The 17248-nt window shown below is 36.9% G+C and overlaps 1 protein-coding gene across 1 annotated transcript; it reads left to right on the forward strand.

The window, feature by feature from the left end:
- Positions 1–4978: 4978 nt before the first annotated feature.
- On the forward strand, positions 4979–16128 carry NMNAT3 (nicotinamide nucleotide adenylyltransferase 3). The gene is made up of 4 exons (XM_009709361.1): positions 4979–5024; positions 7083–7266; positions 11437–11546; positions 15719–16128. The coding sequence occupies exons 1-4, from the start codon at positions 4979–4981 to the stop codon at positions 16126–16128; spliced, it is 750 nt and encodes a 249-aa protein (XP_009707663.1).
- Positions 16129–17248: the final 1120 nt, after the last annotated feature.

Genomic DNA, 17248 nt, shown 5'->3' on the forward strand with positions numbered 1-17248 from the left:
GTTTTACTGTTATGAATGACATGACTATCCCTGATGTGCATCCTGACTGACATCTCCGATAATTCTGTCTGCCAGCTTTTTGCACATCACTTCAGTTTCAAATGCTGTCTAATCTTATTTTTCATACATTCCTATTTTAAGTAGGGAATTTATTGAGTTTCTGATACTTTAAGCAGTATCTGCACTTTCTTTGCCACACATCAAGTAATTCATCCTTTTTCTGTTAATATCAGCCGACAAATCTCATCATGCTGCCTTTTAAATACAACAGATGCAGCTATGTGTGACTGAATAACTCTAATGATTCTCTTTATCTGGATTTTTTCCCTCTCGTGAATTTGACTCTCTTACACAGCCTCACACATAGCTAGAATTTTCTCAGATTCAATCTCATGTTTTAAAATTGTTTCTTGAAACTTGCACTGACTGTGGCAAATGCCTTTCCAGTCTGTTAATACCTAATGCCAGATGCTTTTATTTTTCTTTGACTGTATTTCTCATTTGACCATAAGGTCTAAAGAAATAGTACTAGAATCAATCTATGTAAGATGTTTAAAACCTTGTTTCCCAAGCATTGCCAGTGGAGGATACTTACATCACCAACTTTCCAGACAAGACCAAAAGGGATAGAGGGCAAAGGAGGTGGGTATGAAAGACAAGATGTTTCTGTGACAAGCTGCCAGTGGAGGATGCTTACATCACCAACTTTCCAGACAAGACAAAAAGGGATAGAGGGCAAAGGAGGCGAGTATGAAAGACAAGATGTTTCTGTGACAAGAGAGATGCAAGGGGGAGGTGAAGGACAATTAATTACTATCTTATGAAAACTTGGGAAAAATGTGACACAATCAAGGGGTTGTGTCAGATGCAGGCTGGGCAGCAGAGCTGAGAAGTCCAAGGAGTAATTAGTCACTAACCAGCCTTGGGAATTTGGAAGTTTATGTTGCTCAAAAGCTGCATCTGAGTAAAATGGACTGATATTTTCAAGAAAGAGATAGGAACAGATTGTAACAGCAGCAAGTCAGCATAAATGCAGACTTGTTTGTTTCCCTGCAACAATTCTGATAACTGGAATTCAAAAACAACACAAAAAACCCCAGTTTGATCCTACTGTTTTGATAGTGTATATAGCAATACAGATACATGATTGGAATAGTAACAGATCAGCAGTAGTTACTACATATACAATAGATATTGACAGACATTAGTTAAAATTAACTGACTTTAAAAAATGAAAAGGAAACAAATCTTTGATTTTTTTTTTCATTACAAGATTTACAGCAGTGCTTGCTTAAATAGAGCAGTGGTTTGTTAATTATATTAGGCTTTACCCTTGAAAGATGCATGAAGAGAGATGTATGTGTGGCTCAGCATTCAGAAAGAATGAAAGCTCTAAAGTGCACTTTGCAGAGGTGCAAACAAAAGCAGTAAAAGCATAAATCTTAAGACATCTCAAGACATACCACGTCCCTAAAGGAAATGCTTATGTGATATAAAACTCAGTTTTCTGAATACTGTTATGAGTGCATACAGTTTAGGTCCTAACCTTTTTCTGAATTTAAGGAATGCTTTTCGAAGTGGAAGAAGTGTAGGCATCTTTCTGTTCCACAAGTTTTGTTGTTTTGCACTAAAACCCAGAATAAAGGGTGGGCGTCCCCTGCTTGCAGTGGTATTTGAGTTATGCTCTGTGTTTGGTTTTGGAATCCTAGTAATTGTTTTGTAGCATCTCTGAAGAGAACCGCTGCTTCCAAGTCATGTTACATGCCAAAAGTCAAGCTTGGATGAGAGCATTTCAGAATAAGGTGTCCTGTGAGTAGAGCTACAACACTTTATTACTCACGTTGTTACTCTCAAGACGGTGGTTTACTCCTTCCTTTCTGGAGGAAATACTCATTTTCATAGCTGTCAGGATACTGCCTTTCCTTCTTTTTGTCCAAATCCAGTGAACTCTATAGAAGTGAATTTGTATTTTGAGGTCTTGACACGAAATGTTTATTATAGATGTGATGTGTGGAGATATTCAGCATTTATTTGAGGACTGATCATTGTGCATGCTCAGTTACTCAGCGGTTGGAGGAGTTCCTGAAGTCGCAATGTATTTGAGTGGCTGTCTGACTACAGAGGTAAATCTGCATCTTCAGGCCCTGTAGTTCACTCAGCCAGGTGGATGTGATTTATGTTTGTCTAGGTACCCATATGGCATCTGTCACTACAATTTTTGCACACCTCATCTAATCCAGTGAATGCATCTTTCAAGCACTCTGAAGTGGTGAAGGTAAAGTCATCCATCCTATGGAGAGCTATCCTAAAAGACTGTCGATTACTGCTCTGATTTATTTGTTGTTTATGTTGACTTTCAATGCAATGATTGCTGAATTGTTTACCCCTTTGATTTCCTTCTGTTGAATTCCCTTCACAGAAGGTGACTGAACATGAAGTAAAAAAAATTCTTGCCTATTTTCTTTTCCTTTTTCATGCTTGGCAATCTCTCCATACACATCATGGGAAGGTAAGCATAGGATGGTATCCTTTTCATATTTAATCTGGACAAAGATGTTAGATACCCCTCCTCCACCCCAGTTAATTATAAACTATAAATAAAATTAACATTTTGGTTTAAATGGAACAATGAAAAATCCTTGTGTTTGTTTTCCTAGCGTTAGTAGGCTGAGAGTTCTGGGAGGATAACTGTTGATTTCTTGTGGATTCAAGGGAAACCATTACTTGTTACTTCAACACAGAATTTTCTCATGTGTTTTTAATGTATGTGTAGTCACACATACTGATAAAAGAAATTAAATAATCCATTTAACTAACCATATTAATAAAAGCAAGTGTGCCAGTGGTTGTTTCAGTGAGGAAATGAAAACTTACATTAATGTAAGCTCTTCTTGCACCTTAGATGTTTAGAACATGAGATTGTATTGTAACTATTTTCCAACATTGTTCACTTCTGATAGCAAGTTTTGCATCATTTTACGTTTTGAAATCACTGCCACTTTCCTCACATAGGAGGACTGACTCCTCGGCAATCAAAGGGATTTTTATTATTTATGCATTTGATGTTGTGTATGTACTATGCAGTAAAATTTAAACTATTCATCAGACTCAGTTTTGTTAGATCTTAGATGTATAGGTAACTTTATGCCCTTAGAGCAGGCTTAATGAAGCAGAGAAAATGGTTATTCCTGGACAAAACTTCCAAAACCCAAACGAAAAATTTGCAATACCGTGTCCTGCAATTGTTCATATTAATGCAGTAATATATAGAAGTTAGTCTCTTGTCCGGTGCTGAAAAGGAAATTGGGGCAGTCTCCAGAAAAAAATGTAAAGCCCAGGGAATTTTCTTTGGTTCATGCTTACAGACTTTGGATACATAGGACAGAAACCTTCGAGAGGTCCTGAGTTTAAAAACTGTCATCTTGATTAAGGTGTGTGGGGTTTGCAGGGAGGTTTTTTGGTGTTTGACTTTTGGTGGTTTGGATTTTTTTGGTGTTTGGGGTTTTTTGGTTTGGTGGTTTTGGTTGGTTTTTTGCCCCCTTTTTTTTTTCTTCCCTCTGTGAATGAGCGCTATATGGTTTTTAAACTAATATCCATATCTGCAGCATGGGAAAATTTGCATATTTGAGTTGATATCACATTTAATTGATGTAATAGAAGCTACCAGTGAATCTAACTCTGGTTTTTTCCTATTACAAAGTATAAGTTGGGAGAGTTGAATACTGAATGATAAGGAGTTTCATTGTAACCTGGAGATGAGATTGGCATTCGTCTGCAATATTTTTATGTAGGCCTACATCAGTGAAACTTTTAAAGCTGTGGAGGTTTAACAGGAAGGTACCAAACTACATTAAAATAAGTGTGTTGGCTCATCTGCTGTTTTCAGTCATATGAAACCATAAAATCTTCCACACAGTAAACTTAGCATGAAACATGCATCTTTTGATACTGTCATTACTTATGACTACTGTACATTGGTACTGCCTGTTTATAGTGATGTGCTGTAATTCTAAACTCTTAGCTAGAAGATACTGCTTGAGGTAGGTAGTTTGGTATAAAGAATCAGGCTGGATAAATGGATGTGCCTAATTCTCAGTTGTCATAGAAATGCAAAAGAGGCTTACATTTTGTAGGCACTGTTAAAAAAAAATTCTAGAAACTTTGTTTATGCTAAAACAGTACTATTTCATAATTCTTATTTAACACCATCTTGGAAAAGGAGTGAAATAAAGCAGCACACAGGCACAAAGTCCTATTGCACCCTGCTCTGGAGATGACAGAAGGAAGAACAGCAATGGGGAAAACCTGCTTGCTGGGTGGGATAACACCAGAAAGTTGCAGAGATTCCCAGTCTGTTGTGGATTTTCCTATGACACTGAGAGGAAGATGAGTAGTGGGTGAGAGTTAAATGTATGGAAGTATTTCTTTCATTTGGTTTTCTATAGTGGTTATTTACTTTTTTCTAGTTTCTAATAATAAATCCCAGACTTAGTACTAAAAGAAATTAATCTTTAAAAGCCGTGCCAAAGTACACCTACAATTTTATATGAAATTGGCATTTGATAAATTTGCTTTCTTATTAATAAACTAATTGAGCATTATAATTTGTGTTAATATTTGTGACAATTTACAGTGACCTTTACAACAGAATACTAAACAGCTGTTTTCCTTAGTAGTGCTACTTTAACATGTTTGAGGGACATTTTTTGTTTCATTACTTTTGTTATATTTAGTTTTCTAACCAGTTATCCTAAGCAGTTCTTAGAGAATATAAGTTCATAGCAAGAGGAAATTTTTTGCTGCTTTTGATAGGTATGTTTTGAACAACAAAACCACTTAAGGGCCTGGAGGATTTTTACACATACTTAGGACAAGCAATAATAACATACTTCATGATGAAAACAAGTAGCATTCCAAATAAATAGAATTTGAAGATAATTCTGGACCAAAGAAGGTTTGAAACTACCTGTAATAATTTATGGGACAGAGAAGAGAATTGCAGTGGAAATTAAAAAGACCCCAAGGTGGCAGAATTTAATGATTTCCTCTTTGCATGCCTGCCAAAATTGAGAGGCATATTTGAATAGGTGAACTTTTAAATTACTGAAGAGGACACAAGTTATTTAGAGCCAGTAATAAAATATTCTCCTACATTTTGAGTGCTAAAGCTTGTATTTTTAGATGGAAGGCTCTCATGTGCATCATGTTTGTATAGTGCTGGGTTACTCAGTTGTGAATCATCTCAAACAGTTATTGTATTTGACTTTTGGTACCTTAACTGTTAGCAACCTTGATTTTTCTCTTCCAGTTGGTTTCATTTCTGCTTTGGAACAAGCTGATATGGCATCAGAAGCTCTTACCTCATCCAATTTATGAAGTTCTCAGCCAGACTAGAGGCTGAAATCTTTACAATTCACAAGGAAATGGCAGAGTCCCAATCATTCTTGGCTAGCGTGACTTCACACAATTTTAATTTTTACATTTAATATATTCATTTAAAATATAAGAGAACAATTTATATCTGTAGAAACTGGAGAGAAAGGAATTGAAATGTGGAAAATAAAATTGTGTAAGAAAAACCTTTTAATAAGGGTAACATTAATGAATTCAAACTGTTATTTCTTTCCCTTTAAATAAGAATTTGTTATAGCATTGTATTTTATCAAAGTACCAGAGAATAATTGTTGTTCATAAGTCAAGTGGAATTATTTCCAATTTCAGATCAAGAGATGGACTTAGTTATATACACATCTTTGTATATTTCTGGAAAATTTTGTCTTGCTCTATTGACCATTGTGCCTATAATGAGAATGTTTTAAAACAGAGAATAGTTTGAATTGACATTTTAACAGGAGACAGGCCTGTAAACCTCATTGAATCTTAATTATAATTTTAAGTCCAACTTGCTTAAGTTCTTTTGAAAATTTTACTCTATTACATCAAAATAAATGTGAAGTTACAAAATTGTCATTTTAGAATATTAAATTTTCATGTGGCAGTATCGGAATTTATGAGTCCAGGGGTATCATTTTCATTACAAAGCAATAGAGGGAGACTTGCTGCATTTAAGTTTCTTTGTTGAAACAATTGAATTAGAAAAAAGGAAGAAGATTTTTTTTTTTTCCCCCCACTTCAGTATCATATTTACCATACTTATTTAAAACGCATGTATTACATTAGAAATAATTTTATTTCATTTCTGTTTATTTGAAACACCCTTTCTCTCCTCTCCATTTCTTGAGGGATGCAGCTCATATCAGTGCTTTATTTCCCTGTTGATTTATTAAAATGAGAGCTACACTTTTGTTTCCTGATTTGAGGCCAGAACTGCAAAATCTAACAAAAAGAGCTTGTTGTGTTAATGATTACATTATGTTACAGGAGTAGAAAAATATGGGCATATTTTCAAATTTAATTAACATGATCAGTCAGATAGAAAGGGTCTTTAATGGCTGCTAAGCTGATGTTTGGACCGTAGTGCTATAAGTCTCATTTTAGACTCCATTAGCCCCATTTTTGTTCTTGAATCTTATGATTTGTCTGAATCATAGTAATCACAGCTGCAGTAATATGCTATAATTCTTGCTTTAACATAAGGAAAAGGCACAATGATTTTGATAAATAACAAGCATCAGATGCTTAAGAACAAAGCAGTGGTCAGTTAAGTCATCCATTGCTCTGGCTATACAAAAGCTGTACTTACTGGAATATAAAAGTTAATTATATCCAGCAATTTTGATAGTTTGCATCATAAATTACAAACATCTCTACTTGCTTGAAAACTGTATGTTCATCTAGATCTCCTTTTGGAATCATTTAATAGGATAAACATATTGATAGTAATTGTGAGCAGTTCACAGAGGAACAAGAAGGCAGCTTTTTAATATTTTTTTTTTGTTTCTGTATTGAAAATAATACCTAGATCAAGTTATTCATAGCCTCCTATAACTTTGAAGTTAACCATGCTTTGAAAAGGTTCGACTAGATGAACTCCCAAGGTCTCGTGCACCCTAAATTTTCAAGATTCCGTAAAGATTGCTTTTATCTTTTTTTCTTTTTTTTTCTTTCCTTTTTTTCAAAAGGAAGGTATCAGGTAATTGAAGGCATTATGTCTCCTGTTAATGATGACTACAGAAAGAAAGGCTTGGTTTCAGCAAGGCACCGGATAGCAATGGCTAAACTAGCACTGGAGACGTCTGACTGGATTCGAGTTGATCCGTGGGAGAGTGAGCAGGAGACGTGGACAGAGACAGTAAAAGTATTAAGGTCATTACAGGTTTTTTTTTCCTCTTTTTATGAAGCTACTGATCGCCAAAAATCTGTGAGGCTACTAGGTCAATACCCTGAACTTGCTCCTGTAAAACACCCAAGCAAAGCAGAACATGTCTTTTTATGGCATCATCTGCTATGAGATAAAGTATAATATCTGTGAGCAATGAAAATTCACATCACTTTCCTTCAGAAAGGCTGTGTAGTTGGTATTCCCCATCTGGAGTCTTTCCTTTCCTAGTGCAAAGTAGATAGGCTTTCCCCAGACCTATGCAAAACTCTACAGTATTGCACTTGTGCCATTTAAGCAGTGAGATGCTTGTGGAATGCCTCTGCCAAGAAAGGGTCTTGCAAAATTATAGTCACTGAAATTTCAACTTCTGCAGAAAAGTTCTTGGCTGTCGTGTTATTTCTCTTGCTTTTAAGTCTCTAAGCAGGTAATATAGAGATCTTAATCAGAAAGTAAGAGAGTTTACAAACCTACCTATTCTTCAGGACCATCCCTATTCCAGATTAGCTATGTTGGCGTTATTGTGCCTGTATGTTTATCTATTCACACATCCTTGAAAAGTATTCTTATTAACTCTAGTGGCAAATTAAACCCAAGCCCATAACTGCTGATGTTTTCTTCAAAATCACTGAGTTTGCTGTGTGCTGGAAGGAAAACTTAAACAATTTGTCCAAAACCTGTTAACTTAATGTAAGGACCTTGAAATGTGCCTTTTTCCCATATGGTTGGTCTTGGTAATAAATGCATTATGGGGCAAGGTATGAAAACACAAATTCTTATGCTAGCCACTTTTTGGAAATGTAGATGCTACAGAAGTCAACAGATATTGTTAAAGTGAAAGACTTCATGGATGTCTTTCAAGAAAGCAAGTGTGCCATAAGAACTATCAATGATTCTGCATCTCTATCCACATTTTGTAGGTTACTTTCTAACTGGAAACAGTTGTTTGTATAGCTTAAGGCTCTAAAATGCGCCTTCCAGCAACTGCCCAGAAAGCTCTTATGGTTCTATGTGAAAGCAATTAAAAAACGGACCTGTTACTTTACAAAAGCATACATAAGAATACCCTACATACTTAAAAAACAACTAGTGGAGCCTTTTAGTTCTGCTTTTTCTGCTTCACTGAGTGAACACAGACATCCAGTTGCTTCTTTTGCCCGTTCCCTCCAGCCAGCAGAATAGGATCAGGGCAGGAGGAAGACTAGGCAATGCTGCCCTGTCTTTGCAGAAAATTTCTCTGTTCTTTTCTCTAATCGTAATTGTATATTCCAGTGTGAGAAATCACCAAAAGGTCTGTCCTGCAGTATTGGTTGGGTATGGGATTTTTCTCCTAAACTTCAGTTTTGTAAAACTATTTTCCTCCAGAGAAGCAGCCACCAATGTTACAGATCAGGTGATCCTACTTACAAAGGCTTTGATCTTGCACAGCTCCAACTGAAGCGAGTACTACTTGCAAGATTGGGTTTCTAAACAGTAAATCCACTTCAGGGTCTTTTAGGATAAGAGGTACAGTAAATAAAACCTATGTGTATAATTTTCTGCTCAGGAAAAGTAGTATCAATATAGTATGAACAGCCAAACTTCCTGTCTGCCTAGAAAGTGAACCTCTAGTTTTATAAATAAATTCACAAAATGTTAAAATGGATGCCTGTTAAGGAGAGAAATGAGCTTAAATATTTTTTTTCCCAAATGATGAGCTATATTAATGAGCTGAACCAGTGCCATAATCTAATATCCCTTGAATGGGGAAGTAGCACCCTGATGAAATAGCACATGTAGGTATTTTGGCTTTATATTGTATTTTATCTGTCACATGTGAATATTAAAAAAAGCGGCTATAGGGCTAGATCCTTACCAAGTATAAACAGGCAATGGTTTATTGTGGAGTTGTGCTTCCTCAGAAGTGTTGAAGGTTAATCTATAGATTCTTCTCTGGTCAGAGAATCAGGAACCAATTGCTGCCTTCACTATAAGCTCCCTCAGATAGGAGACTTTAGTACCAATCACCAAGTGATTTTGCTATTGCAAGGCAAAGGCAAAAAATATTACTGTACCTTAATGTCTCTTCTTATCAGTATTTTGAATTTTACACTTAACTGCAGTAGAACATTGTGTCCTGAGACACGAGTGGCCTTTTCCTACAGTACTTGTTTTACCTGAGTGTGAGGAAAATGTCGTATTTTATCAAAATCTGTGGATTTTACAGAGGCTCCCAAATAGCTATGGCATAAAAGAATTTTAAGCAGCAAAGCTCATATCCCACTTGTGGTGGTGCTATTAATTGCCTGTTACATTAAATGAGTATGGAGATTTTGGAGACTATCCCAAGGCTTTTTTAGACAAGAGGAGGGAACACGATAGGGCTTTTTCCCCCTTAGCTACTGTTTGTGGATATTCTTTCTAGACAAGAAAACAGTATTGTCAGTAGCCAAAGAACTACATTCGTTCCTCTTGTAATGTAGATTTGATTGTGGTGCAGATATACTATGAATTAATTTAGAATTGGCAAAGATCTATCTTACCCAACTTTTGTTGAATTGTGCTTCTGATTTAATTATAGTTATTCAGAGCTTCATACACAGTTCAGAAAATGCTTAATAAACTGACAGATTGGTTTGTCCTTTTTGGCATGTCTTTAAAATAGCATAACCCTCCCTGCCCCAGCATATGAAACGCCTGCTGAACAGACTTTTTGGCGGTTAAGATTTTGCAACACTTGTAACATTAGTCCTGCAGTGAGGCCTTTGCCAAGAGTTCTTATTCTTGAATCGTGGCCCAAGAATGTTAGTCCATGATAGAAAGTTAGTGTACTTGACTATACATAGCATCAGCCTGTTTACAACAAGGCAGGATTAAAAATAGAAATGTAGGAAGGCAGAGGCCAAGCTACTGCTCCCTACTCTCTCCTGCCATATTGTCCCTCACCTCTTGTCTATGCAGTTCCTTTAGCCAATGGCTCAGCATCAAAAATTACGGAGGTTGTTATGCAGCCTGTCTAGGTGTAGGTTCTTGACGCTTGTGCAACTTATTCCTATGGCTAAAAGTATTTGCATGATTTGAAGAGTGTACATTTAAATCACTAAACTATAAATTCGTTCCTTAGGCCAGACATTCAAAGGGTTATCTATGGCGTTGTACATGTACTGAATTCAGACTGTACCTTGTAACTCATAATCTTTGCTTTGATACAGTTATATAGGATCCAATGGTCACTTTGGCTATATACATACTCCACATAGACAGGACACTGGCTTGAGTCTGTGTCTACCTGTTCTGTTTAACCGTGAGCTTGTTTCCTGAAACAATTTTGGCTTGTGCCAATATGAGCATTGCCTAAGCATGGCTCGGGATGGTGCAAGTCTCTACTCTAAACAGGCAAGACCATGCTGATTTGGAAGGGAGGGAGTTAGGTGTTTGGATCTAAGATTGGCACTGGCCCTCACGATCAAAGAAGGGGCCACCACCATGAGGTAATAATACCAGTATTGCAGTGGGGCACCAGTGGTCAAGAGCAGCAAAAGAATAAAGTAATAGAAACCTGGAAAAGCTGACAAAAGGATCCTTGCTTGCCTTCATAGATCTGAATTCAGTAAAATTAGAAGCATAGCAGATGTCAAAAATCTCATGAGAATTGTATATTTTAAGTTTCTCAGGATTGTGATTCTTTTAATTAAAATGAAAGGGAAAAACACAAGGTGAAAACTCGGGGAACATGTTTTTGTGCAGAAGAGGATGAGAGAACAAGAATGTCTCCTCCTGAAAACTGAGCGCACATTATAGAAACATCGTCATGAGGGGTCATATTTAGTCAAGAAATTACATCTAATGATTCAAGTGTGATTTCATCCTGTTTCAAGCGAAAACCTCCACAATGTTTTAAATGTAATGTTGCTAGCAAAATTGCCATAATGGTAGAATTTCAAAAAGGAAATGAAAGCCAGAATGCTGTTATGGAGATTGCTTGTGAATTCTGCAAAATGTTAACTATATTGATACTAATCTCATGGTAGAATGAATATGCTAAACTCTTAACAAGTTGTATTCAAATCCAGAGTGCATAGAAGCAGACTGTGTTCTTGAATCTGAAAGTGCCAAGTAATCGCTTTGAGCATCTCTGAGAGGATTACCTCACACAGAAGCCTTTATTTTTAATGCAGGCACCATTACAATGAATCACTCAGGTTGCTCCAGTCCAAGAAGGAATTCATGAAAAACAAACGGCCCATAGAAAGATCTACAGAGGATTCCCTTTCTTACCAGCACTCAGGTTGGTTCATAACTGTAAACACAACTCTTTGCTTAGCATTAAAAACAATACAGCTTTACCAGACTAGACTAATTGATGGAAAAGTTGAACACAGTAGCTGGTAATTTTTGAGGGTTGGAGCTGCCTGCCAAAAACAAACCATGCCAAATGCCAGCGTGACTGCTGGGGCAGTTACTTTGTAGTAACTCCTGCATAGGCAGGAGACTTATTTTGGAGTTGTATTAATTCTTGGTTTTATAAGCATCTCTTTAGCTTTGTCAGAGATGTATGTTGTGGCCCTGCTGGTTTTGCAAAGCATAGTATATATGAATAAAAAATATTAAAAAGTATAGGGATTACTTAGAATTCTAATTCTAGTGTTAGACAATGGACAAAGTATATGGATACCACACCAGTGATACTGATGCATCGGTTTACTGCATTTCTGGACAGAAAAGCTTTTGTTGACGTTCGAAGTATGGCAGGTTCTGGAAACACTGTCAGTTTTGCGGGTTTTCTATTTTATCGTATTTCCTACACTACGGCTTGCTAGGATGCTGCTAGATTTTTGATATATTACATTTTTCCTGTAGTATTGCAGCACTTGGACATGAATAATACATTTAAGTTGTTCATGGTTATGCAACAGTTTCCAAAAGATGAGTTGTTATATCTTTATAGATGGTAGAGGCAAAAAAGTCTCGAAGCATTTGGACTGCAGTGGAACTTTGTGTCTGATGGGGTTAGTGATTGTTGGCAAGTGACAAGTCAGATTATTCCACATTGCCACACTAAGAAAAATTACTGTGAAAGTAGTAAAGACTATTTTAATTTTCCATTACAAAAAATCCTTTTGGCTATTATTTTCTGTAGTTATTTCAAGATTTATAGCATTTTATGTAAAAATGGTCAAGAAAACAAATGTTAAAGCTAGTCTTTCTTTCCCAATAAAGATTCTCAGTTTAGAATTCATCAGTTGTCATCACAGAAATCCTCTGCAGTCAAAAATGAAAGGCATAGCAAAAACTGGGTAAGAAGGAGGACAGGCAAGAAACAGGTTTCTCTGTCTAGTGGCTGGATTTCTTTGTTTGATTTTTTTGTTTGTTTCTTTTTGGTTTTCTGTTGTTGTATTCTATCTGGCAGCTATTCATAAAGAGCAATCCATTAGTTTTAACAGAGAAAGGCTAGCATCCTGTTGTTACTTACTTTTTCTGCCCTCAGTGCTTTGACGGACTGGGCAGTGATATGGATTTGGCTGTATTAACCATGTGGCTCACTAAGAAGGAATAGAATGGTTTCTTCCCACTTCCTTTGGTCACTAGCATGGTATGGTGTGGGGAATGGTCCAGAGCTACTGAGAACTCCAGAGCAGAAAAGAGTTCCTCCCTGTTCTCGTAAATAAATGTTGGTTAGCACATACTTTCTGATGGTAGGCAACTGTTACCCAATTCCTCCTCCCTCTTCCTCCCACCCCACAAAAATCCTCCCCAGCAATGACATCTGTTGAATTGGGGTTTTCTGTGAAGTTTGTAGAAAGGTTCGGTCACCAAATGGAAGGTTTCACAAAGATCAGCTTGATGGCTGAATTTAGCAGTGGCAAAATTCCATAATACACTATTTTTCTACTAAATGTATGCCTACTAAGCTGTAAGACTTCTTTGCATGGTGCTGAACCTCATGATTTTGTTCCATATGAAATACTCAGGTCACTTTTATATAAATTGCAAATAAAAAAATTCATTGAGGACAAGTATAGACAAATAATTGCAGTTTTAATAAACTTAGAACAGCTTATTGGTGCTAGACATTCAGGACCAAGATAAAAACAACAAGATTATGGAGTTCTTTTTCTGTTTTTCAGTGTCTAGGGATTTGCCAACCCTCCATGGTTCACCAAATATAGCTTCACATGCAGTATTTCTACTCCTGCTTACAAGAGATGGTTGATTGTCTTAATTTCATTTTTAATTGCATCCCCTGCACTTCGAGTCTCTCAGTTACCTTACAAGAACAACTTTGTTGTCACCTCTTGAATGCTTTTCCCTGGCATATTCCAACAGCAGTCTCCCTTAATTAGACCTTAAATCCAGCTACTTCCTTTGTGTTAATAGCTATTTCTTCTTTAGCTTACCCTCTCCTTTTTCCCTGAACAACGCTTCAAAGAATTGCAATTAATTTCTGTCCACCATCATTGAATGAGTTACGCCAATCAAGAAAAGCAAAAATTTCCCTGATCTAGACATACCATGGCCTGAAATAAAGACTGTTGTACTTAGCCAAAAATGGAGCATTGCAGCAGCCATTTGGGTTTTATCTATAGTGGAAGCTGCAGATCATCATTTAGCAAAGTGCCCTTGAGAAGGCCAAAGACACATTTTTCTCACTGGCACAGAAGATGTGAGGATATGCGGAGAGGTATTTGTAGAATTGACAGCCTTCTTGTAAAGCCTACAATCTGTTAATGCAGCTTCTAGAAACCTAGAAATGCATTCAGAGAAAACCCAACACTATAAAAGCTCTCATCATTCATCAGCTGTCAGAAGTGTCTGGGACATTCTTTCAGTTTCATACTCTTGTAGCCCTGGTCCACACAGGGATCACAGATAACTTTTGCAGATACTTCTGCACTAGCTCAAGTGTCACAGATGACAGCATTGAATCTAAAGGTTCCAACCTTGCATATGTGGGTATCAAAATTTACTGCATGGTTTGTGGGAGAGGGGGCTGTTACAAAAATGTCACATTCCTGCCAAATACACTAATTATAAACTCAAAAAAAACCAGAATTATATTTTGAAGTGTGTGGACAGTCTATGGTGATTCTGTCAGGCGTGAATGTTTCAAGATAGCCTTGTCCCATGCAGTCCTCCTCCTGTAGTAATGCTGCATTCAGAGCACAGGAAGGTGCAGTGCTGTACCCCTGCCGCCTTTGTTGTAGGGTCAGAAGGTGCGTAGTGAGGGGTGTAAGAAGAGAAGAAATGCTTGCTGTAGTTAACTCAATGGTATATACTAAATCTCTGCAAAACTGCATGTATCTTAAGGCACTTAAGGCATGCTTTTCATGCATCATCACTGGTATGTTTCTTATTTTTTGAATCGCTGATCTAAGGTGTTTGTATAAGACTTGCAGAGCTGCTAACCATCTAAAACCTCAAATAAATGTAAAATGGAGACAATACGTCCATCCTTCCCCTTCATTTCACATGAATGCAAGGCTGTGAAAGTATCTAGTCAATGTTTGTAAAGTAGTCGGATGGTATGATGATGAATGCTGTAGAACAGACTTTGAGGAAAGAGAGAGTTCTGTACTGGGGCTTAGGCAGCGGGCAGCATATAAGAAATGGAGAAAAAAACCCTGTACTAGTGAATTATCTGTCATTCTTGGTCATTATTCAAGATACAGCAAATTTGGCTTTAGATCTCTTTGTACTAGAATGACAGTGCCATGGCCACATGACACAAAATATTATTTGTGTAATATCCTCCTGGTTCAAATTTCTCTAAAAACAAAATAAACCTTAGTAGGTCAACTAATTAGCCCATTGGACGAGTAAGGGGAGTTAGATTAGATACAATCCATCATGTTTTAAATGATATAGGTGCACAACCTCAGGCGAAATTCTAGATTGTTCTCTGGCTAAGGTGACAGTATGCAAACATTACGCCTGGGTGCCAGCGTGCAGTAGGGCAGCCGCTCCCTAGGGGATGGGGAGCCAGGTGCGGTAAGACAGGGGCAGGCCAGGGCCTCGCCAGCTGGAGCTGGTCCCACAGTAGCTGAGCAAAGCAAGCAGGGCAGGCTGGGATGTAGTAGCCAGGTTCAACCAAGTCTAGTCTTTCTGCTAAAATAATTCTTTTCTTTATTTGCTTCTTCCCCTTTTTGGCTTGCTTGAGTGGAGGAATAATTCTCCTTTGACATTGTGCAGATAATATTTGATATGCTGTGAGTGATGATGAAGTAGGTGATAAAGTAATTGTGACCAGACACACAAAATTCAAGCTGAATTTTTCATGCAACCTTTTCAAAGGAAACTGGAGTAAAGGTAAATGATTTCTTAAGATTAATTAATTAATTAAACAAACAAACAATCAAACAAGAAAAAAACAATCCGGATGAGTTAAAACCAATTTTAAGTATAAACTTCCTAGAAAATTGAGCAAGCAACGAAATCTCTCATTTCCTTTTGTCTTTTCAGTTCTACCAGAATTAAAGCTGCTCTGTGGGGCTGATTTTCTACAGACATTTAAGACACCAAATCTCTGGAAGGAAGAACACATCAAAGAAATAGTGGGACAGTTTGGATTGGTCTGTATTAGCCGTGCTGGCTCTGATCCTGCTCAGTATATCAATGAGTCAGACCTTTTAACTAAATTTCAGCACAATATCTTTCTGGTGAAAGAATGGATTCAGAATGAAATCAGTGCAACACAGATACGCTATGCATTGTGCAGGGGATTAAGTGTAAAATATCTGATACCAGATTCTGTTATATCCTACATTGCACACCATAATATCTACACTGAAGAGAGTGAGCGGAAGAATGAAGGTGACTTGCTTCAGCCTCTTAAGTTGCATAACACAACAGTAAACCCACTAAATGACTGATGTCTGTAGTGTGTGAAGTGGACAGTCCTGGCATTTTTCATGTAAAATTCTTGAGAAAGTTGTTTCTTGTTAATGAGGAGAAAGAACATCAGTCCAAAATTTCTTGAGTTCATGTGGTGTTTTAAATTCATGGTTTTGTGTGTGGTAGTGCTTAAGCAAATCAGGATGCTCAGCTGCATAGCTTAAAATATATAAACAACAGCTTTCTTGTGAAAATAAACAAGATTTTAACAATAAATATTAATCTCCAGTAATGATTAAGGGTTAAATACAGTACTGTCCTGAATTGTAATTCTGTAATCCCTCAGACAGTTTTAGCATGGAGATGCCTTACTGTTCTGAAGCAGCACAATAAAATGAACCATAACTTTTCCATATATATATGTATGTGTGTATATATATATATAAAAAACTGCTAAACTTTGACTTTTTAGGACCCTGAATAACCTTTTGTATTTTTGCAATTTGGACAAAATATGGAAATAAATCTTTCTTTGATGCAAACACTTAAAAATGCATGCACCATTTATGTCACTTTTAAGCCTCCAGATTCACAAATGACAGAGAGTCCTCATCCCCAGATTTAAAGTGGGTTTCTTTGCTTTTCTGATCCAGAGTCTTCTATAAGAGTAATTGCCAAAGCCCTGGAGTGCATAACATATCCAAGAGGAACTTCAGCTGTACCATTTGAAAATACACAGTGGAAAATAAATGAAAATAGCTAAGAGTCTGTCTCAGTATTTGAGCCCTAATGTTAGCCAGAAAAATCCATTCTCTTACGTGTTGGTTGCCTATTCTGCTGATTCAGTCTATCTCATTTTTGACAGAAGACACCTTAAAAGAATATACAATCTCTATAAAGTGCTAGTTCTGTGTTTTGAAGTTGCTTAAATTAACTGAAAGCAGGCATTCAGTAGTTATGTAGCATTTATCAACATACAGAATTAACCACTGCTTCTTAATACAAGCTTCTACCTAGCTGGCCCTTTTTGAGCTCTCAGTTGGCCAAACAGCTTCCACTGGTAGTTCTCCAGAATTAAGGAGCTTGTGGAACAAGTTACATTAATGCCAGACACAAACACTGAGAGTCTGTATGATCGTTTTCTGAAAAGAAGGCGGC

Source organism: Cariama cristata, unplaced genomic scaffold (assembly GCF_000690535.1).
Source record: "Cariama cristata isolate BGI_N322 unplaced genomic scaffold, ASM69053v1 scaffold7721, whole genome shotgun sequence".
Classification (NCBI taxonomy): domain Eukaryota; kingdom Metazoa; phylum Chordata; class Aves; order Cariamiformes; family Cariamidae; genus Cariama; species Cariama cristata.

Bases quoted from the DNA above. Each gene is read 5' to 3' on its own strand.
- NMNAT3 (XM_009709361.1), top strand. From the start codon at position 4,979: ATGGGACAGAGAAGAGAATTGCAGTGGAAATTAAAAAGACCCCAAG. The intron at 7,267-11,436 runs GTCATTACAGGT...TTTTTAATGCAG, and splicing joins GAGACAGTAAAAGTATTAAG to GCACCATTACAATGAATCAC. The intron at 11,547-15,718 runs GTTGGTTCATAA...TTGTCTTTTCAG, and splicing joins CCTTTCTTACCAGCACTCAG to TTCTACCAGAATTAAAGCTG.